General features: G+C 38.4%; 1 protein-coding gene across 1 annotated transcript; it reads right to left on the reverse strand.

Moving 5' to 3' along the window:
- Positions 1-409: 409 nt before the first annotated feature.
- Positions 410-27870, reverse strand: tfpia (tissue factor pathway inhibitor a). The gene is made up of 7 exons (XM_028024491.1): positions 27726-27870; positions 15987-16190; positions 10890-11066; positions 10403-10471; positions 8472-8528; positions 1820-2008; positions 410-1742 (listed from the first exon to the last, which is right to left on the reverse strand). Exons 1-7 carry the CDS (start codon positions 27805-27807, stop codon positions 1675-1677), a joined length of 846 nt encoding a protein of 281 aa, XP_027880292.1. The 5' UTR covers positions 27808-27870; the 3' UTR covers positions 410-1674.

Consider the following 27870-nt stretch of genomic DNA (forward strand, 5'->3'; position numbering starts at 1 on the left):
TCAAAATACTCAATTATTAAATAATCATTAGTTGCAGCCCTAATATCTAATACATATATCTATTGATCAGTTGTTCTGCAGGTTTTCTATGTATTTAATGAATTTTTCACTCGTTGTAAACCAGTTTTATCTCCTGACTTTAATATTTCATAGTCAATCCATAAAAAACTGTAGGAAAAAAGAGAAATGATTTCTTAAAGTAAAGGCAGGAGCTGCAGGGATCTCAAAACCTCAAAATAAATATTAAAAAATACATTAAATATGGAAAAGGCCTTGAAGGAAATCTTATAATTATTCCAAATCCAGTTTCTAAAGTATTTTACGCTGGTGATGGTTGAAAAAGCAGCATCCAGATGTTTCATGCATCCGATGGAAATGATAGTAACAGATGTTGATTTTTACTCCATCAAGTGATTAATGAATACTTTTATTAATTGTTTCATGTCTTATTATTGGACACACAGAGGAAAATGCTCCAGATCACGTTAGCAGCAAAACGCTTTATCGTCATGAGGAAGAAGAAAAATGGCTCTTAGTTCGTTGAATATTTTCCAGTCTGGCGGCTCTGAATGCAGCATGTAATGCAACGGCGCCCCCTGGTGTTCACTCCGCTGCGGTGACAGATGATAATGACTAAAAACAGTTTCTGGGGTTCGTTTAATCAATAAATGAATCCATTTACAGTGATCAATAACTGCAGACACAAACAGCTGATATTCTGAGACCGAAATATGAAGCAAAGGAAAATATTTCAACAAATAAAAGAACAAAATCAGCAGCTTTAAAGCTTGGTACCAAACCACAAAAACTCAAACTAAATTAATATTTCATGCAAAATGAAGGCAGAACTGGAATGTTTTCTTATACAGACTTAATATTTATCAGCATAAATGTGAAAAAATATGTTTTCTTTAGGATTTTTACACATTGTTACAACTTTGTGGTGAGTCGTCTCAGTTTCTTTCTCAAAAATAGAACTGAATATTTTTGCACAGCTCCTTTCGGTTGCAGCTGAAAGTTTTCACAATTTAGAACTCATATTTATACTGGAACTGTTTTAAATCTCTTTATATTATTGTATGTTTTTATAAAAACTTTAATATTATTGCAGATAAAAACGAGAACAGTAAGATCTTTGCATGAGTAGGGTTTAAATATTTCCCATCAGTCTTTGCTGTTTCCACACTGTAATGACATTCTGGGTCTTTATTTAACCAATTTATAAACTTATTTTACTTTATAATTTTAAACTTTTCAGAGCCGATATTGAAAACTCTAAGTTTAGAAATAAAAAAAGAAATGTGTTACTGTCACATCAGATCAGAATCTGAACTAAAGTGTCTTAAATGTTTCACTTTGGGGTGAAAATAAAGAAGCTCTGCTGATAAAAACAGAAACATGAAGCCACAGGAAGTTTAAAGTTCAAAATAACCTCAGAGTTACTTTAATTTTCTATTTTGCTTCTGTGCTAAAGTTTTAAACCGCCTCTTGTTTCCTGCTCTGAGGATCTGAGGAATGACTCAAGACTTTTGCACAGAATTGTCCATCATAATGAATCCAAAATAAACAGCTCACTATTAAACAAGAGATTTTCTGAAGAAAAAAGACTTGAAGCTATAATACAGAGATAAATACATATATAGATGAGGAGCGGCGTCCCGCAGGGCGCGGTGTTCAGTCCCCGCGGTTCACGATGCTGTGGAGGTTTTTCTTCTTTATTCGGATCATCCCCCTCCTGTAGCCTGAAACAGAACCAAGCCGTGAAGATGAGGAACAGCAGCGGCAGCGGGCTTCGTCTCTGTGTGTTTGGGGTCTTTACCCTTCTGGCCTCTGATGCATTTGTGGTAGCAATGTTTGCGGAGCAGGAAGTTGTTCTGGTTCCCGCCGCAGCCGCTAAAGGTGAACGACTGGCAGCGCTTGGTTTCCGGGTTGAAGGCGAACCGCCTGAAGGCGCTGCTGCAGCTGCCGCCGTCGATGGGACTGAAGCAGATCTCTGAGGCGCTGAAGTCTGGCAGACAGGCAGACAGTCAGAGAAACAGCGCCTCCACTGGCAGCAGCATGAAGGTGCAGCCACATGTTAAAGTCAGATTATCGGAAATAATTTGGGTTATAAAAGGAAGTAAAAAGAGGATTAATTTGTAAATATCATTGTTTCAAACTAAATATGAAATTCATCCATTCATCCATCCATCCATCCATTTTCTGTTCACCCTTGTCCCTAATGGGGTCGGGAGGGTTGCTGGTGCCCATCTCCAGCTACGTACATAAATATGAAATTGACAAACTAAATATGTTGTTGAAGCAAAAATACAATCTAAATATTTAACTTGCTAACAGAATAAATATATGGACAAATCAGTTAGCTAAGAGGCTAAATATTTAGCAAACAAACTAAATATTTAACAAACTAAAACACATTATAAAAATTAGCTTCAAACTAAAACAGTTTGAAGCTAATTTTTTAGTTTACTAATTAAATATTAGTTTGAAGAGAAATATTTAGTTAGCCTGCTAAATTAAGCACTTAGCTTGCAAACTAAAAATGTGGCTTCAAACTAAAAGTTTTTAGCCTAGTAAATAAATATCTAGTTTGGATCTAAATATTTAGTTTAAAGCAAAAATTTGAGTTTGAGGCTAAATATCTAGCAGGCTAATAACATATTCATCTAGTAAGTTAAATATTAGTTATTTTGTTTGGATTATGAACAAAATATTTATAGATATAGATATTTTGGTATACTAACTCAATGTTTAGTTTGGAGCTAAATTTTCAGTAAGCAAACTAAATATTCACTTTCAATCTGAATATTTGCTTCCAGACTAAATGCATAGAAAGTGAGCTAAATATTTAGTTTGAAACGAAATATTTGGTTTTCAAACTTAAGCTTTATTTTTAAATATTCAGTTTCAACACGGTGAAAATACGACTTTGAAAAATTAACCCTGTTTTTGTCTCTTCTGACAGATTAAATAATCCAAATTATTGCTGTTAACTTTTACAATAATCAGTTTCAGTTATTGGTTTCCCTAAAAACATGGATAGAATAAATGTTAATTAAAACCCTTTATTCATTAAACTTAACCTTTAACATCTAAAGCAAAAAGTGACATAAATCTCACAGCAGAAGAATTATTTTCTGTTTCAAAGGGATGCAGGTTCTGATCAATCGAAGTCTGATCGATTTTAACTCCACCGGCGTTTTTCTGCTCCAGCCTGACAGGAACAGATTTCTGTCTCAGTTCTCAGATTTGAACAGCGGCGTGGTTTTCCACGCGGCGGTGAGCTGCCACCTCTGACCAGCGGGAAAGAAATTAACCAGACGAGAAAAATATCCAACAGAACGACGGCGCGCCGCCGCCGCTAACGTCTCCCTGTGAGGCAGAGAGCTAATGTCGCTCAAATAATATCTATAACTGATAGAACTAATCAAACTTTTTAAACATAAATTAAACTTTTCAATTAATCACCTAGACATTAAAAATGATGTAAAATTCATAAATAAATGCTACATTCCAAAAAACAATAAACAGACTATACAATCTTTCTGAGCTTAAACCATCTGCTTTTCTAACTTTCAGTCGGTGATAGCTGTGCTACACTGATAGCATTAGCTTGTCTGTAAATATATGCTCTTCTAAAACAGCAGTAATAATTAGATTTAAGTAGAGAAGATGAGCACATCCACTACCTGATGCAATAGTTCACACTACATGATTTTTTGCTCCTATTTTTCCCCTTATGACAATCTTAAAACGTTGGTCTTTCTAAGATTGTGTGATGTGTTATGGTAGATCGTCGTTGCCGCTCCGATTCAAATCAGGGTTTTTTCCCCGACTGGGAGCTTAAAGCAGCCTGTTGAATGTGACAGGCAGCAATCAGAAAGAGCGGATTCTCCTCCGTGTTTTCTGAGGGGAAATTATGTTGGGGAATCCCAAACAGCTGACAAGGCGCAACCCGAAGTCCAGCGAACATTGGAGATGATATGTGGAAACAACATTAATGTTTATTCAACATGCAAAGAATATAGAAATGACAAGAGGAGGAGTTGGAGCTAAATTGCTACCGCAGTTGATAAACCCGGTAACTTTTCAGCTGTTCTTCGTTAACGTGACATAAATAGGTTCTAATGATTTTCTGTCAGTCAGGACTTTACGCTGACACTAGCCACATGCATTGCAGGTAGATTGTAGTAAAGCATTGATTAATGCCTGGTTTTAAAATTAGTTAACTGAACTTGTAGCCATTATTTTGTGCCCATTGTTGGACACCACATGGCAGGAACGAACCCGATCGAACCGTTATACCTAGGATTTCTGTCGGCTAATGTGTGGTCTGTCAGGTTTTAAAAATGGGCCGACAATCGGCCGACAGCTCTAAGATCGTGTGCGCTGGGCTTTACACTAAGGACATTGGGAAGGGAGGGTGAGTGGAGAGCACCGGAGTTGAGCCTTTTTTCATTCAGTGTCATCAACAGAAAGAGAAAAAGGCCGGAAGAGACGATAATGCTGATAATTAAAATGATGTCGATAGTTTTAATTTATCGTACGATTAATCGATTTATCGTTTGTCGTGACAGGCCTACATATATCTGAAAATATAACATTTTAATTTCAAAACTGAATAATGACAACAATAATAATAATAATAATAATAATACGAAACTGAAAATTGTGCACAACTGTCTTTTTTTCCTTTTTCTTAAATAATTAACTGACACTAAAACTGGGACTTTATTCAACATCACTTCTATTATTTACTTCATAATTATCAAAAACAAAAATATGTGAATATATATTCATACAATTATGACACTGAAAGACAATAAGGCCTGTGGGATGGATAACATTTCCACTGAGCATTTGAAAAATGCAAGTAAAAAACTCTGTGCATTACTCTCTATGTGTTTCACTGGCTGTCTAGTACATGGTCTGCTACCTAAATCAATGTTATCTGTCATTCTGGTACCCACTATTAAAGACAAAGCGGGTAAGATTAGCTCCTTGGAGAATTACCGACCCATAGCTTTAGCTAGTAGTTTGTCGAAAGTTTTTGAAAGAGTCCTTCTAAATAGGCTGGAAGAGTTTCTTTTGACCTCTGATAATCAATTCGGTTTTAAACCCAAACATGGTACAGACATGTGTATTTTTGTGCTACAGGAGATTTTAGATTTGTATAATTTGCGCAACACCACAGTATTTATGTGTTTTATTGATGCTTCTAAAGCATTTGATCGCGTGAATCATCAAAAATTGTTCTGCAAGTTAGAAAGCAGAGGTGTACCCAAATATCTAATTAGAATAATGGTCTATTGGTATGGTCATCAACTAATGTATGTCAAATGGGGTAACTCATTGTCTGACTCGTTTAATGTTGGTAACGGAGTAAGGCAGGGAAGTATATTGTCCCCTTACCTTTTTAACATCTACATGGATGAACTATCAAAGCGCCTGAATTGTTGTAAAACAGGCTGTGTAGTTGGTGACCGCACAATCAATCACATAATGTATGCGGATGATTTGGTAATCTTATGCCCATATAGTGCTGGCCTTCAACAATTACTAAGGGTCTGCTCCCAATATGGATGTGATTTTGATGTCAAATATAACGCTAAGAAAAGCAATGTCATGATTGTTAGAAGTAGAGCAGATAAGCATCTGATAACCCCTGACTTCTCTTTATCTGGCATTGTCCTCAATATATGCAATGAAATTAAATATCTGGGACATTACATAACTGATGACCTATCTGATGATCGTGACATTTGTAGGCAGTATTGCATGATGTATGCACAGGCTAATATTTTGATCAGAAAGTTTGGTATGTGTTCATCCTCTGTGAAGGTAGCTCTTTTTAAAGTTTTCTGTACTTCATTTTACACAGCCCATCTATGGCGAAGATATAAAAAAAGTAGCCTGCACAAACTTTATGTGGCATACAATGATGGCCTGAGGCTCCTACTCAAAGTGCCTAGATGGAGCAGTGCCAGCCACATGTTTGCACATAACGCTGTTCCCACATGTGCAGCTGCGCTCAGGAATCTCATGTATAAATGTATGTGTAGATTATCCGTGTCATACAATAATATAATAGCAATTTTAGTAAACCCTGTTTTTAGTACAGCGAGATTTTTCTCAAGATTGTGGAAACATTGGCGTCATCATTTATTTGTGGCTCAGTGACTGTCATGTTTCTTTTTGTTTTTTTTTCTTTTTGTTTTACTATGGACCTCTTTTGTGTCTGAAATAAAGATTGATTGATATTAATTTTGTCTATCAGTAAAAATAACTTTCTGTAACTGAACTAGCAAAGTCACGTTTGTGTTTTATTTCCTTAATGCTACAACACAGATATTCAAAAAGCAGTTTCTCTAGAGTCACTTTGATTATTGTTTTAGTAATAAATTGGACAAACTGCTCTTATTGTACAATCATATACAGAATTCCAGTGGATTTATTTTTGTATCAAGTAACTGTAAGTCTCCTCTCAGGCAGTTTTTACCTGCAGCTAAAGTTCTGGCTGTTAATCTTTCCTCCTCTTTGCCTCTTTGTTCCCTCACTGATTGATCTTCCTTCCACTCAACTATAAGTCTCGGTTCCTGCTAGTCTGCGCTGGCAGCTCTGTTGTGGTAAAATAAATCTGCTCTGCTCTTTGGGATGAAGAGTTTTTATATAGTTTATCACCACTGCATTGACTGTATTTCTGCACAGGATTATCTATGACCTTTCCGGAGAGCTGCCTGTTCTCTGTTGCTCTTCTTTTAAGGCTTTATGTGTTAAGTGGCTCGTTTTGTTCCTGAAAAAGCAGAAAATATTGATTCAAAGCATCGAAGGAAAGAAGTGTTCCTTCGATGCTTTGTTTCTATCTCTGTTTCTTTTTAGTAGATTCTTTAAAAGAGAAGAATAAATTACATCTATCAATCTATTGGTTTTATCTATTCCTCCATTTAGCCACAAGGTGTCACTGTTACGCCTCTGGTTGTCACTAACTTGTCTGTACCGTCCTGTTTATGTTTCAATCTTTGTGGTTTGAAATTTAAAGCTTACAGACCTGGAATACTATTTACCAATAATTTTGTTATTGAGTAAAATATTGGATATAAATTATAAAACTTCTAGGAAATCTGAAAGAGGTCAAAGTGCGTCCAGAATCAGGGGTTTGTTGCTGAGTTTCATCCTGCGGCATCAGAGCCTGAATGGCTTAAAACAAAAGATAGTTTGTGTTTGTGTTTGTTTTTCCTCCATAATGTCCAGAATTAGCCAAAATGCTAAGGTTAGCTACAAGGATGTCAATAGCTTTTAAATCAAAGTTAGCTAAAATGCAAGTGTTAGCTTAATTGCTACCATCACTAGCAAGTTGACTAACATTAACTTACTTCATTAAGTATGAAAACTTTAGTGTATGAGCACAAAGACCTACAATGCTAAGATTAGCAGCAATGTACAAGCTAAAATGCTAATGCTACATTAATGACAGAGATAGCTCTATGGCTGTAACTGTCATGCTAACATTGACTCACTCCATTCAGTATGCTAAGATTAGCTGTTATACCAAAATGAGCTAAAATGCTAATTTTAAACTGAATGGGGCTATTTGTATGGTGGTTATTTCTAACATGTTGACAAACATCAAGTTCATCCATTTAGCATGTAAAGTTTAGCTTTTAAGTCTAAATAAGATAAAATGCTAATATTAGCTTAACTTCTTCATTACGACAATCATCACTGTGGATTATTACTAACATGCTGACTAACACTGACTTACTAAATATGAAAACATTAGCATTTTAGCTACATTTAGCTAAAATGCTAAGGTGAAAACTCTTATTTTGTGTAGCCTTTGATTAAAAGTACTTTAAATATTGATTAGTTCTGATCTGTTTTGCAACTTTTCATTGGTTGTCTTTGTTTAGATGCATTGTAAGGCTGATTGTGTTTTAACACCGTAAACTGCCTGGCAGATAAACTCGACTCGACTTAATAACCAGGAGCTGAAACTGTGGAAACTGGATCCACCTGAATCTTTTCCTCACTATTTTTCTCTGACAAGAGCGAAATTGATTTTTTTGAGCAATAACTCTGAGTTCGAGGAGCCAGAGTCGGTTTCCCCTGCGCTCTGCAGCCGCAACACCAAACAGCCAGGAAATGTGAAATATGCTCCCTCATAACTAATATCCAGTGAGGTCACTGATACGCTCTGGTTCTGACCTTTGACCCCCAGTCCAACCAGCTGTCAACCATGTGCCATCGGTTTTTCACCGTTTAAACGTAAAACCGTATAAATTACTTATTTTAAAAAGCAAAATTTATCTGCATGTTTCAGAGTTTAAACTCAGCAGCAGAATTAGAGTCAAGCATCAGCTAATTGTTCCCAACCTTTAACCTTTAATGATGAACTAATTACAACATGACGAGTTTTAACACGTTAAATATGAAATATTATTATTCTGTTGAAATAACAAAACCGTTTTTACCTCTTTGAGAGTCAGAGGCGTTCAGCTGCACCTGCGGTTCGCTCACAGTCAGCTCCGCTGCAAAACAAACATTTATTAAAGCATCTTCTCTACTGGCTGCTATCAAAACACTTATAAGGACATAATGTGACAGGAAGATAACCTGTTTATATGTTTATGTTTAACAGAAATGTATTTTTCTGAAAGTTAAAAGTGTAAATCAGCTCCTAAATGGTGCAAAAACCACAGTGTTGGAAATATATTTATAGAAACTTCAGATTTAAAATTCAGGAAATGAAGTTTTTTAATTAATCAGTTGGCTCACTAACATGCAAATGAAGCCATAATTTGCCTCCTTAAAATGCACGTCTGAGCCGATATTGTTCGACGATGCTGTAAACGTTGCCTCAGGAGGCCGGCCTTAAAAAGTTGCAGAAAAAGGAGATTTATGTGAACAGGTGGAGAATTTCAGGGCGGCAGAAAACGTCAATGTTTAAACGCTGAAACAGCCGACAATAAATCAGACGCAGCAGGAAAAACACAAGAACTGCTGACAACAGGGTACCAGAAAACACCATAAAACTCTGAGATTTCATTTTACCTCCATGTATTTAATAATTCGTCCTACTTAAAGTTCAGCCGCAGCGTTAATCAGTCCACAAAGCTTTGCTCTTTACAAATGACAAACTTCAATACATTTGTTTTCCAGCTGCATGAATTCACTTGGAGGGTCAGAAATAAATTAAAAAACACATTATGAGACGATAACTCTTGAATAAAAGGAACATCTAAACAACTTTTGGAAAGAGCAAAATGAAAACAAACAAAGTTGGATTTCATAAAACCGAGTTCTGGTTTGGAAAAATCTCCTGGAATGTTAACGAGAAAGTTGCAGGGAAATATTTCTGATTTGTAACTAAATGATAATTAGTCCATTTAGACTGAAGAAGGCTAATATGTAAGCTATATGTATTGATAAAATAAGTGCTAAATAAGTGAAGGAAGTAGCTACAGTAAAAGCTAAGCCAAGCAATTTGTTAAAATATTTTTGATTTGAAACTAAATGCTAATTTGTCTCTTTCAACTAAATAAGTTATTTTTCCTTTATATAATTTCTAAATGAAGCTAAACCTCAAGCTGAGCCCTGAGCTAAAGAAGTAGCTACAGTAAAAGCTAAGCTAAGTTAAGCTAAGCGTCTGAATAAAATGTCTCTTGTTTGTGTCTGTGTGACAGTTTGGTTGCTGGAGCTGCTTTTGCTGCATCTGTAGACGAAACATTTTTGTTTTATACTTTGGTTCTTGCTGCTTATTTACCTCTTTAGGAAGAAGGAAGTTGAACTAAAGGAAGTTAGCTTCTACAATCCCTCCAGTTATGCTAAGCTAATCATGGTTGTTCATCTCAGATGTTGTGAATGAACCTATCAGAAGCTTACAGTAGCATGACATCATCATCTAGGAAGTGGAAGACCAACATCCGCTAATTTACAAATATGCTCATTTTAAATTTATGCAATATATAAGTTCTCCTTCTAAATGAGTAACACAGTACCATTTTTTGCTAACTTTGAAACTATTTAGCACATATTTTTTCCTTCCACTCAACTTCCTGTGTATTTGCTATAATGTTTTGCTACATTCTTAAGAACATAATAATCTACATAATATATGCATTTTTTTCCTAAAACGAGTAACAATTTAGTGTTTCTGCTAACTTTGACAACATTTAGCACACACCTTTTCCTTCCACTTAACTTTCTATGAACATGCTACACCTGTTTGAAATATTTATCTCTGTGTCATAAATTTATATGATGTATAGTTGTAACATGAGAAACATTAGGATTTTTACAAACTTTTAACACTTTTTAAAAAACGCGTCAGCAGTAAAAACCAGATATAATTTAGACGGAGCTGCAAGTAGAAAATGATGTTTATAAAAACGCTGGTTTGTACCTGTGGCGACGGTTGAACCGGCCATGGCGGGTTTCCTCACATGGACTTCTGTCGCAGCCGTTGGTTCGTCTATAAAACCAAAACAAGAAGCAAAAAGGAAAGGAAATAATTTTTATCATTAAAGTTTATCATCTTATAACAGCCAAAATGTTTAAGACTAATAGATTTTTCTACACATCGCAGAGTGAAATAGTTGCTTCTTCTCTTATTTCCTGACAATGTCAGCTTCCAATTTACTTCTGGCTGTAAGTTGAGCGTGATTTGAGTCGCTCCGGTCAGTTAAAACCGTTTAAATCAAAGTGAAAAGTGATTTCATGCTCAGCTGAAAATTCATCACAAAGTTAATTATCTGAGGTTGAGCAGTTTTGATTACGCCGCTTCTCTGAAATGCTGTCGATGCTTCGAGGCAAAGGACAGAAACAACGTTCCTCATTTACATTCTACAGATCACAAACCAATGCTTTGACTAGGACATAGCGATGCTGACCTGTGTTGAGGCATCTCTGCTGGCAGTCGGCCATGCTCCTGAAGTTGTTGGCGTTGCCGAAGCAGCCGCCGTAGTAGAAATGTCTGCACTGCTGAGTCTGGCTGTCAAAGAAGAAGCGCTTCAAAAAACCTCGGCAGGGGCCCGGGGCCTCCGGCAGGTGACACGGGTTCTTATCGTCTGACAAAAACACAGCAGAGACGTCGCTAACAGCAGCAGGAAACACAACATGGTGACACAGCAGATGATCTCTGAGGTTCAACTGAACCAATCAGAAACTTACAAAACCATGACATCATCATGTAGTTCAATGCTGTCCAAACCTTTTGGTGGTCCAGCAGCAGGCGGGTCGCAACATTTTTAGTGTTTTAATTATAATCGCAAAAACTATTCTTTTTAGTTATTAAACCCCCAGCAAATCTAGAGCAGCTAACGGTTTAGTTAACAGCTCCTTCTATTTAATGCTGAGTTTAGCATTAGCTTGGCTAAATACTATGTTGGTGCAGCACTTTTGTGTTAGCAGAGCTAATGGCTGTGATCAGTTCTTTAGGGTTAGCACAGCTAATGTTTGAGCTAGCTGTGCCTTTTCCTCAAAATGGCTGAACCTAGCACTTTAGCATTAGCTTTTGCTAAATATCATGGTAATACAGTGCTTTAGCATTATCAGAGCTAATGTTTATGATTAGTGTTTTAGGGTTAGGGAAGCCGTGTCTACTACTCCAAATGGTTGTACGTAGCATTTAGCATTAGATTTTACTACATACTATGGTGGTACAGCGCTTACGTTTTAATTAATGGTACCCACTACTCGAAATGGGTGAATGTAGCACTTTAGCATTAGCTAAATGTTGGCATAGCATTAGCAGAGCTAATGATTGTGATTAGTGTTTTAGGATCAGCACAGGTAACGTTTTTGCTAATGGTTCCATTCACGGCGCTTTCCCAAAGAGTTTAAAAACAGAAATGTCAGAGCAACAGAGGTGTTGATGAATTTGATGTAAATATTCGGTTGGACCTCCAGTAGCTCGTTGTTGTTTTAGGCTCTCTGGACCGCAGAGTGTTAGCCATCAATCAAGACGGCAGAAGAAGAATTCACCTTCTGCCAAACTGAAGTCTCTGTGAGCCAAACGTCCATGAATGCATCACATCTGCACACCTTCTGTTTGCTAATGTGTTTAACAGCCGCCCTCCGCCGAGGGCCGGCCGCCATTAAAACGCCGTGGCTGTAAAATCAAAATGCATTTCATGAGGTGACTTTGGCTCACAGCTCCGGGCAAACAGATGTGTGAGAAGACTGCAGCATTGTGCTGTTTCTCCAGAGCAACGCACTGATGAATAATTCAAAAAATGTTATTATCTGTCTAAACTGTGGAGGAATTATCTGTCAGCTCGGCGCTAACGCTCCGCTGAGACGGCAGCAGCAGCAGGAAGCGGCTCACCAGAGAAAACCTCCGTCTGACAGCCAATCAGCGCCGTGGAGTCCAGATTATTCCATGATGACAGAAAACAATCCGTTTAATCTGAATACTGGGATTGTTTTGGCCATTTTGATCTGCAGAAAAAATAGGACAGCTAAAGCTCTTCACCTGATGCTTCACGTGATTTACTCCTTTGAAAGGATTTTATTTACATCTGGCAACAAAAAATAAATGAAGTTAGGGTGTGAGATTAACAGCGGCCACTAGGGGGCGAAATGTCTACTCTAATAAACCATTTCTCTGACTCTCTTCATTTTTTCCATAAATTTCATTTGAAAGTCAAATATCCTGAAGGTTTTCTGAGTAGTGTATGGTCTGTACATGAATAAACTTCACATATAAAAAAACTATAGATTTTTCCATAAAAAAGACATTAAAAGTGAGAATATTTCTCTTATTTTTAGATAAAAATGTTAACTTTCAGGCTTCATTCTCTGCACTTCTGGAGCGAAAATCTGATCTGTTCTTGTTGTTTTATCAAGTCGAAGGTTTGTTGAGTTTTATGTGGAATCAACTCACCCTCTCATCCTTTGGTTGCCTAGCAACAACCTGCTGGGTAAGAAGCCGTTTCAATTTCCCTCCAACTTTGGTTACATTTCCCTTTTTGTCCTTTCTTTGTCCGACATTTCAAAAGTTAAATTTGCTAACATTTGGACTGGATGGAAACATAGCTTCTGTTTACGTCCAGATTTACAGCGTCTGTCTTCTTCTGGTGCCGAATTACGGCGCATCAACGTCGTAATTTAGGCTAAACAGGGACGTCAACGACATGAGAGTCGGATAAAATGCGACACTTTGACAATGATCACATCAAACTGTACACATATAAAAGTGGCAAAAATTTATGAATAGATGGGAATTGTTCACACTGCTGAAAAAAGTTGGATTTGTGTCGGATTAGCCTGCTGGGTAAACGTAGCAGTCAGAATCTCTGTAAAATGGATTCTCGTTTGTTTAAATGGTTTGGTTTTATTACTTGAATTTTTCAGAACTGCTAAAGTTAATATTAAAAACTTTGTTTTGTAAAAAATGTTTGTGAACTGAATAAAAATGATTTAAAGGTGCTGAAGTTATTTTGTTTCTCCCCTTTTTTCTCAAAGCAGCAGGTTAGTCTCAACTTTTGCAGCTCTGGCTTTCTGTGCTGCAGTTTTATTACATTGTATGTTAATAATTTAGAGCTCAAAGCAGAGCTGACATTTAGAAACACTTTTCTGTTATTGTGTCAAAGCTGCACTTTGCTGAACTCAGCCTGATTTCACCAACTGAGTGCAGAAAATCCAGCAAACTTCTGGATTCGTTTATATTTATTTACTCATAAATACGACTAAAAGATTCTCTCATTTCTTTATACTTTCCTCCCAAACATCTTATTTACCAGCTCTCTGGTATTTCTGCAAAGTAAAACTTTTAAAGTGTTGAAAGCTACTGTTTCTTTTTTGACCCTGTGCTAACAAGCTAGCATAAAAATCAGTGGGACGCGAGGTGGAAAACAGGTGGATCTGACAAATCAAGAGTAAATGCACTGAAAGGTGATTACAGGTAGATGAGTAAAGAAATAAAACTCAACAAAACAATATGCAGAAAATTGAAAATAAACACAAAGTTGTTGAGAAGTGTGAAGCATATTGTAGTTTTTCCCCGCAACGTCAGATTTCCGTGTTTCCTCCTGGAGAAAGTGTTGAAATGAAGCGGGATCTTTTGTTGTGGCCTTGCTGTACCCATGAAGCTCAGTCACGCCATGCAGGCCAAAGAAACTCTGAGATATCTCAGGTGCGTGCTCCAACTTGTGGCTTTCAGCATGAATGGGAGGAGAACCGGTGAGTAAAACTTTCCATCCGGGACTCAAACAGCAGAACCAGAACAAACCGCTGCCTCCTTCCTCCAACCTTCAAGAACCAGCAGGCTGCTTGTTTTTCCTGATGAAGCAACAAGTCATGACTGACTGACATTTAGACTCTTTATAACATGAAAGAGGCTGAAAACACAGCTGAGCTGCTAAAAGTTTGGTGGTGGCAGCATCATACTGTGTGTTGGTTCTCAAAAAGATCAAGAAAAAGGAAGGGAAGGGATTTACTTCCTTTTGTTGTTTAAAATTAAATTAATTAACGCACTAATGTAATAATAATAGAGCCAATATTCATTTAGCATTTTTCTAACTGAACATTTTTAGCACCGATAGCATCCCCTAGTTAGTTCTAAACCACTAATTAGTTTGGCTGTTTTGTAAACTTTCAGTTGAATAAAGTTTGACATGCTAACGTTTTAGTTAAGAATTCTTCAAGTAGTGAGAAGTTTAAACTTGTGCTCTTATTTTGAAGGGGGTAAAGTTCTGTTTCCTGTCCTCTTGTTCTGCACCCGTGATGTGGTGCAGTAAATGATGTTCGTTCTGTATTAGCTCAAGTACCCAGAATGCATCACTTCAGTTTAAAATCTACTGAAGTTCTGCTAAATGAGCTGCAAAGTTAGAAAATTCAGCAACTGCAAAATTGAAACGTTGAGTGAAAAGTTTGTTCACTTCCTGAAGAGAAAAGCGTAAAGGAAGACGTGTAGTAACAAACTTTAACCAGTGGAGGGTGATATAACACACACTGGCTGAAATCTGAGCTTTAGCATTAGCTCTAGCTAATTATCATGTTGCTATAGCATTTTAGCAGAACTAATATTTGTGATTAACGCATTAGGGTAATGTTTATGATTAGGGTTTCAGGACTCGTACAGCTAACCCTTCAGTTAGCGATGTCCACTTCTCAAAATGGTTCAATATAGTCCTTTAGCTGCTGCTAATTAACATGTTGATGTAGCAACTCAGCATTCATGGAGCTAATGTTTATGATTCGTTTAGGATTAGCACAGCTAGCTTTTAAGTTAGTGGTAGCTACTACTGTAAATAGTTACATTTAATACTTAAGGATTAAGTATTCTGTTGAAAACCATGTTGATTTAGCGCTTTAGCTTTAGCAGAGCTAATGTTTATGGTTTCTACTTTAAGGTTAGCAGAGCCAACATTTTAGTTAGCAATGCCCATTATTCAATTTGGGTGAATTTAGCACTTTAGCTTGAGCTTTTATTAAAAACCATGTTGATTTAGAAACTTTAGCAAAGCTAATGTTTATTATTACTGTTTCAGGGTTAGTGCTGCTAACGTTTTGGTTAGCAGTGCCCACACTGTTTAAATTTAATAAATGTTTATCAGGCTTCTTTCAGTCAAACATGAGCAGGACGGAGCGTTCAAGCACCGTCGTAAATTATGATTAAATCATCTTTTATTTATCTCTGTTTTAGAGTCAAGTATCAGCGAACTGCTTTCAATAGAAGTTAAAGCCTCCAGCAAAACTGTTGAGAAATCAGAGCTGGCAGTGATCTGTGTTCGCTGCACGTTATAAAATAACTTTTCCTGCCCAAGGTGAGAAACGATACTATCATAAAAACATCACATTTCTGATGACGGGACCAAAACGCAGGAGGTTGGTGGTGAAAGGTGAAAACAAATGAACAAAACTCAACAACAGCAAAAAGGGGAATGAGCTAATTACAGGTGAGTGGATGCAGCTGGGGAAAGGAGCAGGAGGTAAAACACACAAACGTCGTTTAAACCTGAGAAGTTTTTGTAATTTTGTCCCACCTGAGACGACGCACGCCTCCTCACATTCCTCCATCGTCTCAAAGTTGTTGCTGTTTCCGCTGCAGCCGCCGTATTCGAAGCGCTCGCAGCTCCCAGAGTTAACGTTGAAGAAGTAGCGCTCCTTGATGGCCTTGCACGGCCCCGACTCGTCTTTCATGGCGCAGAACTCGTTAAAGATGATGGGGCTATGATGGCCGCCATGACCTGCCCAAGAGGAAGAAACAACAAACTTTAAAAAATAGTTTAACTTTAGCGGTTAGCATTAGCTTTTAACTTTGGTTTAGGCTAGCGAAGGACAAACTGACCACCATTTTAGGTTATTTGCTGTAATTTCAATTGTTTCTGTTTTTCACTTGTTCCACAGAAACAAAATGGTCGTTTCTCCCAACTAAACATTGAAATTGACTGAAACTTCAGTCGCCTTTAAAATGTCATTTTTTCACTGTTGAGACATTTTCTGCTTATCAAAATAAAAGCACATCCTGTTCTTAGCATTGGGAATATTTTTAACTGGTTGCCCACTGTCGCTGTGTGCTTGACTCCATACAATCTATGAATGAGAGCAAAGGGCACCAAAATAAAATAATCAAAACTCAAACATTTTCAAACAATAAAAAGAGAAAAACAAAAACATCCAAAGGAAAAATAGAAAACATGCCACAGAAATGAACTGAATTTAATTTAAATCAAAGCATTTTCATGTGTATGATCACAATTTTAGATCACAACTTTATGAGCTTTAATCATGAAAAAAAACTAAATCTCGATCATCACAAACAACAACAAACTGAGTAAAACTGAATAAATGTGTTTGTTTTTAACTTTTCTAATCTTTTTTATGTTTTCGCTCTTTAAAGCTTCAGGCTGTAACTTTTATAAAAGGTTTTTTTTAATTATTACATTGTGACAGTTTGTTATAATGAGACAGATAATCTGTGAATCAACTGATTTCCTGAAGAAATGCAGAAAAAACAACCAATCAGAGCCAGGAGGCGGGGCTTAGTGCTGTCAATCAACTTTGTGTACACGCAGGCAGAGAACCAATAGGAAAACCGTTTATCCGCCTTCATGAGTGAATATGCTAACTAGCATTAGCATTCAGAAACAGAAGGTGATTGGCGGCACTAAGACCCGCCTCCCGGCTCTGATTGGTTGTTACCAGTGGGAGAAGAAAGTTTGCCTCATGTTGTCTGTCTCGTGCCAAACTGTCACAGCTTCAATAAATATTTCCTATAAAAGTTGCTGTAGCTTTAAAAAGTTTAATAATAATTTCTGCAGAGGAAGAAATCAGGTCACAGCGTCAGAACCTGAGGCTGTGAGACGAGGAGAAGCTGCATGGAAACGACTCCAGCTTTCTGTTCTCCTGCAGAGCTGCAGTGACCTTTGCCTGCAGTTGTTGGTTTATTTACTTTGTTTAGACCAGAGCTAGAAGTACAAACCCTTGTAGCCTGCAGAGACACGTTGAGCTGCAGCGAATCGGTTTCTCTCCACACAGGCTGATAATCAGGCTGATATGAAACCCGGTTTGATCTCTGGGGCTGGATCCGATCCGATCAGCCGGCCGTTATCTGTCCTGAAAGCAGCTTCATCACGTGCTGCTCATCGCCACCGTTTAAAAACACGCCTCTGTGTTTAACGGTGCAGAAAATGTTTCCCAACATGTTTAAGTCAAAACACGCAGAATGGAAACGTTTGGAAGAGAAACTTTAAAATAATCTGTCAGAAACTGAGGCATCAAGTTTCCCCAGGTTGAAAAGTTGTGGATTTAACAGGGTGTGTGAATCATAAAAGGAAAAAAACTGTTAATTTTAATTTCACCATCTTAGTCATTTAGAAATGTCTCAGTTTGAGGTAAAATATTAACTTAGCCACTTTATAAAACCAACCAGACCCTTTGAAAAAAAGTTCTCCTCCTGGCCTGTGGGGGCGCTGCACCAAGAACCACCGAAGGAAGCGACACAAAACCTCTGAAGACGCTGAGCGCTGCTTCCATCCATCCATCCATCCATTTTCTGTTCACCCTGGTCCCTAATGGGGTCGGGAGGGTTGCTGGTGCCCATCTCCAGCTACGTTCCGGGCGGGAGGCGGGGTACACCCTGGACAGGTCGCCAGTCTGTCGCAGGGCAGAGCGCTGCTTCCTACTTCACCAAATAGAAACAAAATGGAGGCGTCAGATTTTAGCGGTTGGAGGATTTCTCTTTAGTCTTTGGCTAAAGACCAAGAGCCATTTCTGCTGCTATCGCTAGGCTAGCATGTTTGTTTTGATTGTATTTACCCAGAATCCCCTGCGCTGTAGTCCACTTCCTGCTTTTGGAGCGGTCTCCGGTCCGTTTGGCGTTCACTCCAACTGAACCCAGACGGAGGTTTGGAGGACCACAGTTAGCTTAGCGTTCACCTCACCAAACAAATCAGACTTTCTAGGCTAAATTGCTAAAGCGCTCAGCAAAAAATTAGCATCTCTATATCCGCATTAGCATTAGCAGATGTGTCCCCACAGTTGCCAACACTCAAACCACTGCTAATATCGATACTAAATAAAAATATTACAGTAGAAACTTGGCTACACTGAGTTCTTATTCATTGTAAAAGCTAAAGTTAGCATTTTGCAGTCATGTGTCGGTTAAAAACTCTTTTTTTTGACACCCAGTAGAGTCGTGAGCCCAAACATCTGGGAATGCCTCCGTCGGTCCGAGGTCACGAACTGGACCGACCCAGTAACAGAAACAGAGCCAACATGTCTGCCAGGAACAGAGGCTCCATTATCTGCAGGAATGAGGCCATGTTGAATCCTCTAAATGAAAAATTGATAACAATAATTGGCTTAAACACAACAGCGGGGCCAATTTTCTGATTAAAATCTCATTTCACACCATTTTATTGCAGAAACACATGATTCAGTGGAACATGCCGAGGTAAACAGGGTTGTATAACGGTTTATAAACGATCCACGGCTTCATTACTGCTGGTCGCCTCACATGTTGCTTGGTTTTGCTGCATTTATGCCTTTATGAGGCGTCAGAGCCGAACCCTCGGCGAACAAAGAGCTGCAGCTGAATCAGAGCCGATCCCAGCATTTTACTGCTGAACTCCCTCAGGGCGTAACCCAACACTGGGGTCAAAAGGTCAAACCACGACGTTTCCTTCTGCAGGGGAGGGAAGCTCAAAGGAGCAGAAATGAACCTTTCTGCCAGAGGAGCATGAAGTCATCCTGAATGAGGCCTCAGAGTGACCTTCACTTCAAAAACAGGAAGAAACAGAAAAACTCTGAAGGTTCTGGTGTTTTCTGCAACCCATGTTTGTTATTTTCAAAACTAAATTAAATATTCAAGCTAAAATGTAGCTTTGTAAGTAAAAATTTGGTTTAAGTTAAACATTTAGCATCATATTTGAAGTTAAATATTTAGCTTGCTAATGTAAATATTTAGTTAGCAAGCTAAATTTTTTTTTCCAAATTATAATTTAGCTTATCCATAAATATTTAGTCAGCCAGTTAACTATTTAGCTCCCAGCTAATCAATTAATTTGCTGATAATTGTAAATATTTAGCTTGATTAAATATTTAACTTTAAACTTTCAATATTTATTTTGAAGCTAAATGCTTAGCTTGCTAACCAAAATATTTAACTCTGCACTAGCTAGCTGTAGCTAACACAGAAATATTTAGTTAAATATCTAATTATTTATCTTTAAACTAAATATTTAGTTGTCGACACAGACAGCGTATTCTTAGGAATGAGGAAAGTGTGACATGAAGGGCTAAAACACGGACAGGAAAAATCAGCCGAGAAAGAAAAATCTGAAGAATGAAGTTTGACTCAAGATGAAGAATTAGCCTAAAAACAGACGGATGGATTTAGAGATTGTTCCTGACCGGATCAGAACCAGCATCCAGCAGGTTCTGGAGCGTTCAGGAAAACAATCAGAGCTTTGGAAACGCGGCTCTGGGCGTTTGGGAGACGGGGCGTGGGCCGCCAGGGGACGCCCGGGTCGGCGGTTCGGTCAGGAGAGACGGACTCCAGACCGGACCGCCCTGAGCCCAGTTATCCGGTTCTGCTGCGGGGAAAAGAGGAGCGAGGCGTCCATTTTGAATGAGCGGCTGTCGGTGAGGCAGGTGGTCGGGAGGAAAAGCTAAACCAGCTAATTAATTGTTTCTCCACTTGAGCAGAAACCAAACTGCCATCAGTATTCATCCCAGCGTCGCCGTTCAGCCCACAGACACGACCTAAAAAGTAAACTTTCTGTTTGCTCTCACTATTTCAACTTTTGGATAGGTGTTGCGATCCGTAACCGTGGTAACGAGGTGTTTTATTTTAACGGATTAGCATCTGAAAGGATGCAGAGCGACAAGGAGGAAGTTCAGTTTTTTCCCCGACTCCAACATTAAAAAGAGGAGCTGCTAAAGCAAAGGGGGTGGATTAGCATAGCTAGCTACCAGTTCATGATGTCATCAGGGACATCGTTAGGCCTCTTGCTATAAACAGTAAATCATTTTCAGTCTGTTGCTTTGGTCTCAACTAGCCGTTTTTTAAAGACAGTTTTGTTTGCAGAGATCCATAATTGATTTTATTTGTTTCTGTTGTTTTGTTTATTTTGGATATCTAAAATGTCTCCCAGTTCCAGTGTTGAATGTTCATTAGAATTAGCGTTATATTACTTGAAAATGGTCTCAAAACAACATTTTTATTTATCGCAGTAACTTCTCTGTTGCCCAGATATTTAGCTGCTAGCCTGTCATCAGAGGCCTTTCAGAATCGCTGTAAGACTGACTGCTACTGGAAATCTTTTAAGATACCTGGAGTGTGAAGCAGAGCTCAGTGATTCAACAGAGTCTCTGCTCTGGTGAGTCAATCAGTCGGTTAGTTTCAGACTCAGCCGTTCTTAACGGGTGACCAGCAAAACCAGTCTGGTCATTCACAGGTAATTTTCCAGGGTTGGATCGTCTGAAATCAATCCTACAGGCTCAGATATATTCACACATTACCACTGATATAATGCTGCTAACAGGCTGCTAACAGCAGAGCTAATCTTTTGTTTTTGCTAACTTTGAAAATTAGCTTCCCCTAAATTAATTTTTGGGTTTTCGACTGCTAAAAATTATTCGAGTGCTGAAACATTTATATTCATGCTCTTATTTTGAAGTGAGTAAAAGACATTGTACTCAGCATTAGCTTCCATTAAATACTGTGTTAGCATAAAGATTTAGCATTAGCTTTGTTAGCATAGTGCTTTAACTGAGCTAATATTTTTGATTAGTGCTTTAGGATTCGCTCTTCCATCTTGTCCTGAGCAGATGAAAGAATCTCCTAACTCACATATGTCAGAGTCAAGGCCCGCGGGCCACATCCGGCCCGCGAGAAGGTTTTTTACGGCCCCTGGAATGATCTTGATTTATTATTAGAACCGGCCCGCAGACCGCAGTAAGCCGGCACCCCGTCTGAAAAAAAAATACCTTCCTTATTTGAACTGTAAGTAGTTCTTTAAATGTTCTGTGAGATGATGTACTTACCCATGTATCCATAACAACCGGAACTTTCAATATCCACCAAGTTATTGCCGAAATATACCATCTATTAAAGGAGTGCCCCCCGGATTAATTATTAACCCGATACTTGCTGGAAAGTGCAACGTCTCCCCTTTCAGAAACCGTTGGAATTTTTCCACTTAGCGCTACGTGTGGCGGAATTACGGTACTGCAAATTTAGATGTGTCGCCGGCGACACGTGTAGCTGCGCATCCAGGCTGCTCAAACGTTGTCTATGTTTGGCAGCACATACCTGTGTGAACAACTGTTTTCTTTGATGAACCTGAACAAAACATCACACAGAAGTCGACTTACTGCTGAACACCTTCACTCAATTCTGAGGATTTCCTCAGCTCAGAACCTTACCCCGAACATTGATGAACTTGTGGAAAAGATGGGACACCACCAAGTATCACCCTCAACCTCAAACAAGTGAACATTACTGTGCAATCACATATTTAGAGTTTTTACTCAGTTCAAGTTTAAAAGTTAAAGTTTAATATTTGTTTTCACTGCATGTTACTTCTCCTTGATGAAAGTGCTGTTTTTGATTAATAGTTTTTGCACTTTATTTTATTGTATTTCAATCCAATTATATTTTAAAAATATTTCAGTTGTGTCTGTTGAAAATTAAAGATTACTGACAGAGCCATAAGAAAATATTGCTTTATTTATCTGATCATATTGGAATATATTTGTTAGGTTTTCAGTAGGTTCAATTAGGTTCACTAGACTATATGCGTCATTTAAAAAAATTTCAATGAACATTCGATCAGTCCGGCCCTCGGCTTGTAGCTAAATTTTTTATTTGGCCCTCCGTCCATTTGACTTTGACACCCCTGTCCTAACTGAACTGAAACCTGCAGCCGTCCAACAGTCAGACGCTTTCTGGAGAAACGGATGATGACCCAGTTTTGTTTTTTAAATTCTCTCAGTTACGTTGCATAATTATTCAGCCCTCCCTCCGTAGAGGTCAAAATATTCCTCTGACCCCTTTAACTTGACAGACGTCGCCTGCTTCTCTGCCCAGAAGCAGAAATGGAAAACAGGGATGTGGACATACGTTTGCCTGCAGCTCTGCGTGGCATCATGGGGAGAAAGTAGAACGGCTCCATCTGCCAAAACCAGCAAGTCTTCCATACAAATAAACACAAAAAGACTGTAAAAACTTTGATTAAACCAAAGAAAACCATAAAAAATAAAAGGAAAACACCAACGTTTAGGTGGATAAACTGTTCATGTGGAGCCAAAGCTCTGGACTTTAAAGTAAATCCAAACATAAAAAGATTTCTGAACATTTTACAGAATCAGAATCTGGACAAAAATAACACCAGTCCAGCTTTCTGTCAGCTGCTGAAACTAACTCCAACTGTATGGAGGCCCAGAAGGGACAAAATTAAATCAATAAATACATATATAAATAATTAATGAAAAAGAAACCATCAAACTCAAGCTGTGTTTGATGAAAAACCAGTTCAGGTTTCTAAGGCCCGCCCTGACGGGTCGGCAACGATTTAGTTCACACAGCTGCAACTTTTCACCTTCCACTAAACTTTCCAAGGCCAAACCTTCAGAGGGAGAACAGGAAGCAGTTCACTGTTCAGTTTAGTGTCTGCTGTGCTTTGGCTGCTGGTGGTTAAGATGCAGATCGATAGGTCAAAGGTCATCCTGCTCTCTGTTGGCGGATCGTTGCTGTAGCCTGAGCAGGTGATCGTTGAGGAAAACGTTTCCTCCGCTGGGAGATTCAGCTGTTAATCCGTCTGAGCGACAGAGGAGATTTAAAACCGCTAACAGCTAATTCAGATTACTGCTGGGCTAACGTCTCAGTTTGACTTTAAAAAAATCTAATTTGTAAAATAATTTTACACAGAAACTCCATCAGAGTAAAGGTCTGAACCAGGATCCTTATGAGATTAATTGTGATTAGTTGATTATTGACATAATAACTGGATAATCGTCAGCTGGAGTAGAGACTCTAAAAAAGTCCAATTGCTGAAAGAACATAATCAGAGCAGTAATTAATCAAATCTCTGTTACATTTAAGATAAAAGAAAAACCGTTATGTATATAAATTACCCAGAATTCCTCAAGTTGCAGCTTTAGCTTCACTTGGTTCAAATACAGACACGTAAAACCCGGTTAGCATAGCGCCTTAGCATTTAATATAGTACTATTTATTCATAGAATTGATCAGATTCAGAAATTCCCTAAATGTTAACTAATTAATTATTTTGACTTTAATTATGTTTTAATGGGATTTTTATGACATATTTCTTGCAGAACTGAACTTTATCTGTAGTTTTGTTCAGTTCTTCTTTGATTCCTCCGACTTTAGTGTCATGTTGAATTTATTTTCTGTTTGGTTCTTAAAGTAATAAACAGTTTCAGAAAGTTGTTTTAATGAAACAGGAGAGCAAGTAAAGCCTGAGACGGGAGGCCTGCGCTGTAAAGCAGACGAGGAGGACCTGAAACATGCAGCGCGTTTTAGCAGAGCATCTTATCGCCGCTGTTCTCTGTAATCTGTCAGACTTAGGACTTCCTGTCTTCTCCTCCTCAACTTCCTGCAGCGACTCAGAAACCTTCAGCAGAGCCTCTCTTCCTCTGCAGACATTTTCTGTGTTTTAACTGAAGTAAATAGGCGTTGAGCTGGAGGATTAGCCCGAATCAGAGCGTCGAGTCGGTGCCGGAGCAGAGAGCCAATCAGGTGACACCAAATAGGAAATGAAAGCTGCTGGAGGATTCAGCAGAACGAAGCTGCAGCAACGAAAGAGCTGCAGCAACGAAACGCGCCAAAATCAAACACACACGGGGGAGGAAAACGCCCGTTACCACGCCAACCACATCGACTCATTAGCTTCAAATGAACTGGAACAAGAAGTGGTTCAGTAACAAACAGGAAGTGGTTCAGTAACTGAACAGGAAGTGATTCAGTAACAAACAGGAACAGAAAGTGGTTCAGTTAGTGACCAGAATGATGCAGAGATTAACTTCCATAAATACCAAGGAGTTACTGAAGAAAAAACAATGAACGGCTGAATTTATTTAATAGAAATAAATTCTGATACATTTAGGAAGACACTTTCCAATTTAGCAAGAAGCTAATGTTAGCTTAAATGCTACAACTGGCGTGTTAGATTACGCTAACATGCTGAGTAGCATGTATTGAAAAATACTAAATATTTATACAAAATAAATATATTTACTGGTCAAAATGTGTATGTGGGTAACAAAGGGCCCCATAAGTAATGGCTAACAGTTCAAGCTAACACTGTCATAATGTGCAGATAACTGGGAACTGTATGAGTTTTATCCCAAAATGGAGACTTTTTAGCCCAAATTCATACATTAACAGAACCCACATGATGCAACACAGAGGTCAGAGTTCATCCTAATTAATGGTTAAAATCTGTAAACTAAAACCTACAAACTGTATTGAAGACATAAAATTTGGTGTTGGTGTCCATGTTACAGTTTCAGTTTTTTTTCCACATAGGAGCGTTCTACAGGCTGGACTGTCCTTATGGGTCCCATTTCCAGGACATTCATCTCTCACATCATTCTTAGCTGCGTTGTTGTCTCTGTTCTGAGGTCGGCAGCTTCCTGCAAGTGATAATTAAGACACTTCAAAGTTTTCTTCTTCGTCTGTGGCCCGGAGGCTCACAAAACAAGGACCACTTCAAACGCAGAGTAATTAAATTTCTCTACAAATTAATGAGCGCCGCTGTTTACGCCTCCATGAGACAATCACCGCGGCAACAAGCAACGCGCTCTAGACTCAGGAGACAGCAGATTAATGAAACGCAAACAGCAGAGGCGAGCAGTCGCCTCTTCACAAAACCTCCATCATATAATAATCTGACAAAAACAGCTGATCCGAGCCGCCTGCGGCTTCATGTCTGATGGATTAAAAACATTATTTGCTGTTGGAAATCTTTATTATTCCCCCCATTGGGAATGTCGTGGTTTTCCCAGAGTAAACCTATTAAGTATTTAGTGTATTTATCTGCACGAGGGACCTGCCGTCTGCAGAGCATCAATAAGTTCCAGCTTATAGGGAAATTAAAACTCCAACACAAACAACGGAGACATCGTAAAAAAACAGCGAGAAAACAAATGGAAACACGTTCAGCTTCCGACAACGAGCCTTAAAGGGGCAGTCACAAATTATCAGCAATAATTTGGGTTAATTAGCCGGTCATACAAAACACAGAGACATGGGTTAACTTTTTAAAGTAATACTTTTAAATGTCACAGTTTCAAACTAAGTACTCAGCAAACTGTTTACAAACTCAATATTTAGAGAGAAAGCTATCCGTTTACGTCAAAGCTAAATATTTAGTTTACAAACAAAATATTTAGCTGGGTCAGAGTTTTAAGCTAACTGGATTTTTTTGAAAGAGTTTCAAACAAATATTCAAACTAAACTTAATCAAGCAAAAATATTTAATATACAAACTAAATCTTGAGTTAGTAAACTAAATCTCTACTTGCCAACTAAATATTTATTTCCAAACTAAATTTTTAGCTTTAGTAAGTATTTAGCACTAAGCTAAATATTAAATTTGGTGATAAATATATTTTTAAAATACTTCTTAATACAATATTTAGTTTTAAACTGTGTAATTTATAAAATAATAAATAACTAACTTCACAAAGCCCATATAGGTTTGCTTCTGAGCTAGAGCTGAATATTGTTTGAAGTTAGCTTTTATTTAGTATTATTATATTTGGAGTTTAAGCACCTGCTATCAGTCTCTTCGTGTCAGGAAACAAAACAAAAACTGAGGAATGAGCAAATTACAGAATCGTTCTACGAACATAAAAACCGAATCTGAGTTATTTAAAAACACTCCAGAAAACAAAACACTCCAGGCTGAAAATCAATCGGCCAACCGTCGGCTGTAAGGACAGGAGCCGTTTTTAATCTCTGGAGCTCGACTCTCCATCACATGTTGGATAAACGACTCGCATCAGAACACGATGTAGAGAAAAACGAGCTCAACGTCTGTCTTTATCTTCAAGAAAAGATTAAAGTTTGATGGTTTTCACCGGAACAATTTGTGCCCGAAAGTTCATGAAGCAGCGCAAAAATCTGAGCAGAGAAGAAGAAAAGAGCTGAATTCAGCTCACAGTGTGCTAAAGACGATGAAATGTTTTCATTTGTTGCATTTAACAGGGGTGGATTTGATACAATTTTGCACTTTATTCCGCGTTAGCGTTAGCCTCCACTAGTTATTATGTTGGTGTAGTGCTTTGGCATTAGCGCAGCTAATGGTTCCTACCGCTGTTAAGTTAATACAACTATTCATTAATTGTGTTATTGTTAGTAATATTTACATTTCCTCAGAATAATTGGATGTAAACAAAATGCTAATAATCATGGTGGGGGGCCCACAGTAACATCAGCTCAAGGCCCTAAATGGGTTAAATACGGCCCTGGTTTAGCTACATATTCATATTTATAACCCTTCTTGTTGATTAATCTGATGCTATTTGAATAGAAATATTTTAAATAAAATGTTTATTTTCATTTTTAGATTCAGATTTTGTTTTATTTATCATCTGGAAAAATGTTGCAAGATTCTAAGCCTGAAAATGTTCCGTCCGCCTCAGAGAAAAGATGCAGGCAGCCGCTGAATGTCAGATAAGAGGAGCAGGCAGTCGCATTCAGGAGGCTCTCAGTGACCCGCACGACCAGAACCAGAACCGAACCGATCTGCTTCCTGGCTTAAAAAAAGGAAAAATAAACTTTAAAAAAAATCTCATTTTAAGCTCTGGAAGCAGAAATGCTGGATCACCGGAGGAGGCGGTTCGGTGGTTCGGGTGTCGGTTTGGACTTTGACCGGCACTTAGATGGATTCTGCTGTCACCGAACCGGACAAAATAAGAGACAAACTACCAAACTAAAGAAACTCTTTAAGTGATTTGCCTTAATTACATCTGACTCAAATTCAACGTAACCAAACTTTAAAAACCACCAGAACCGAGCCGACCACGGAACCAAAACACAGCAGCTCGTGGAGTGAGTACACAGCTGCGCGCGCTCCTCTCTCCACGCTGATCCACTTTGACGCGCAGAAACTTTCTCTGCTCACCAACAAGTCAGGGAAAGAATGCAGCTAAAACTAACAACACACACACACACACACACACACACACACACACGCACACACACACACACACATACACACACACACCATCTCTCACACACACGTTACCTCTGCCGCGTCTGCAGGCGGCCGCGCCGAGCAGGCAGCTGAGCCAGACGGCGCTCAGGATCCAGGACGGAGAGCCAGACATGCTGCTGCCGCTGCTGATCCAGCCGACTGGAAAGTTAGCAGGAAAACTTCAACTTTTACAGCG

Source organism: Xiphophorus couchianus, chromosome 7 (genome assembly GCF_001444195.1).
Source record: "Xiphophorus couchianus chromosome 7, X_couchianus-1.0, whole genome shotgun sequence".
NCBI lineage: Eukaryota > Metazoa > Chordata > Actinopteri > Cyprinodontiformes > Poeciliidae > Xiphophorus > Xiphophorus couchianus.

Excerpts from the sequence above, each read along its gene's own strand:
- tfpia (XM_028024491.1), bottom strand. The coding sequence starts at position 27,807 with ATGTCTGGCTCTCCGTCCTGGATCCTGAGCGCCGTCTGGCTCAGCTGC. Across the intron at positions 10,472-10,889 it reads GCAGAGATGCCTCAACACAG|ACGAACCAACGGCTGCGACA; the intron begins GTCAGCATCGCT and ends TTGGTTTTATAG. Across the intron at positions 1,743-1,819 it reads ATGCATCAGAGGCCAGAAGG|GCTACAGGAGGGGGATGATC; the intron begins GTAAAGACCCCA and ends GTTCTGTTTCAG.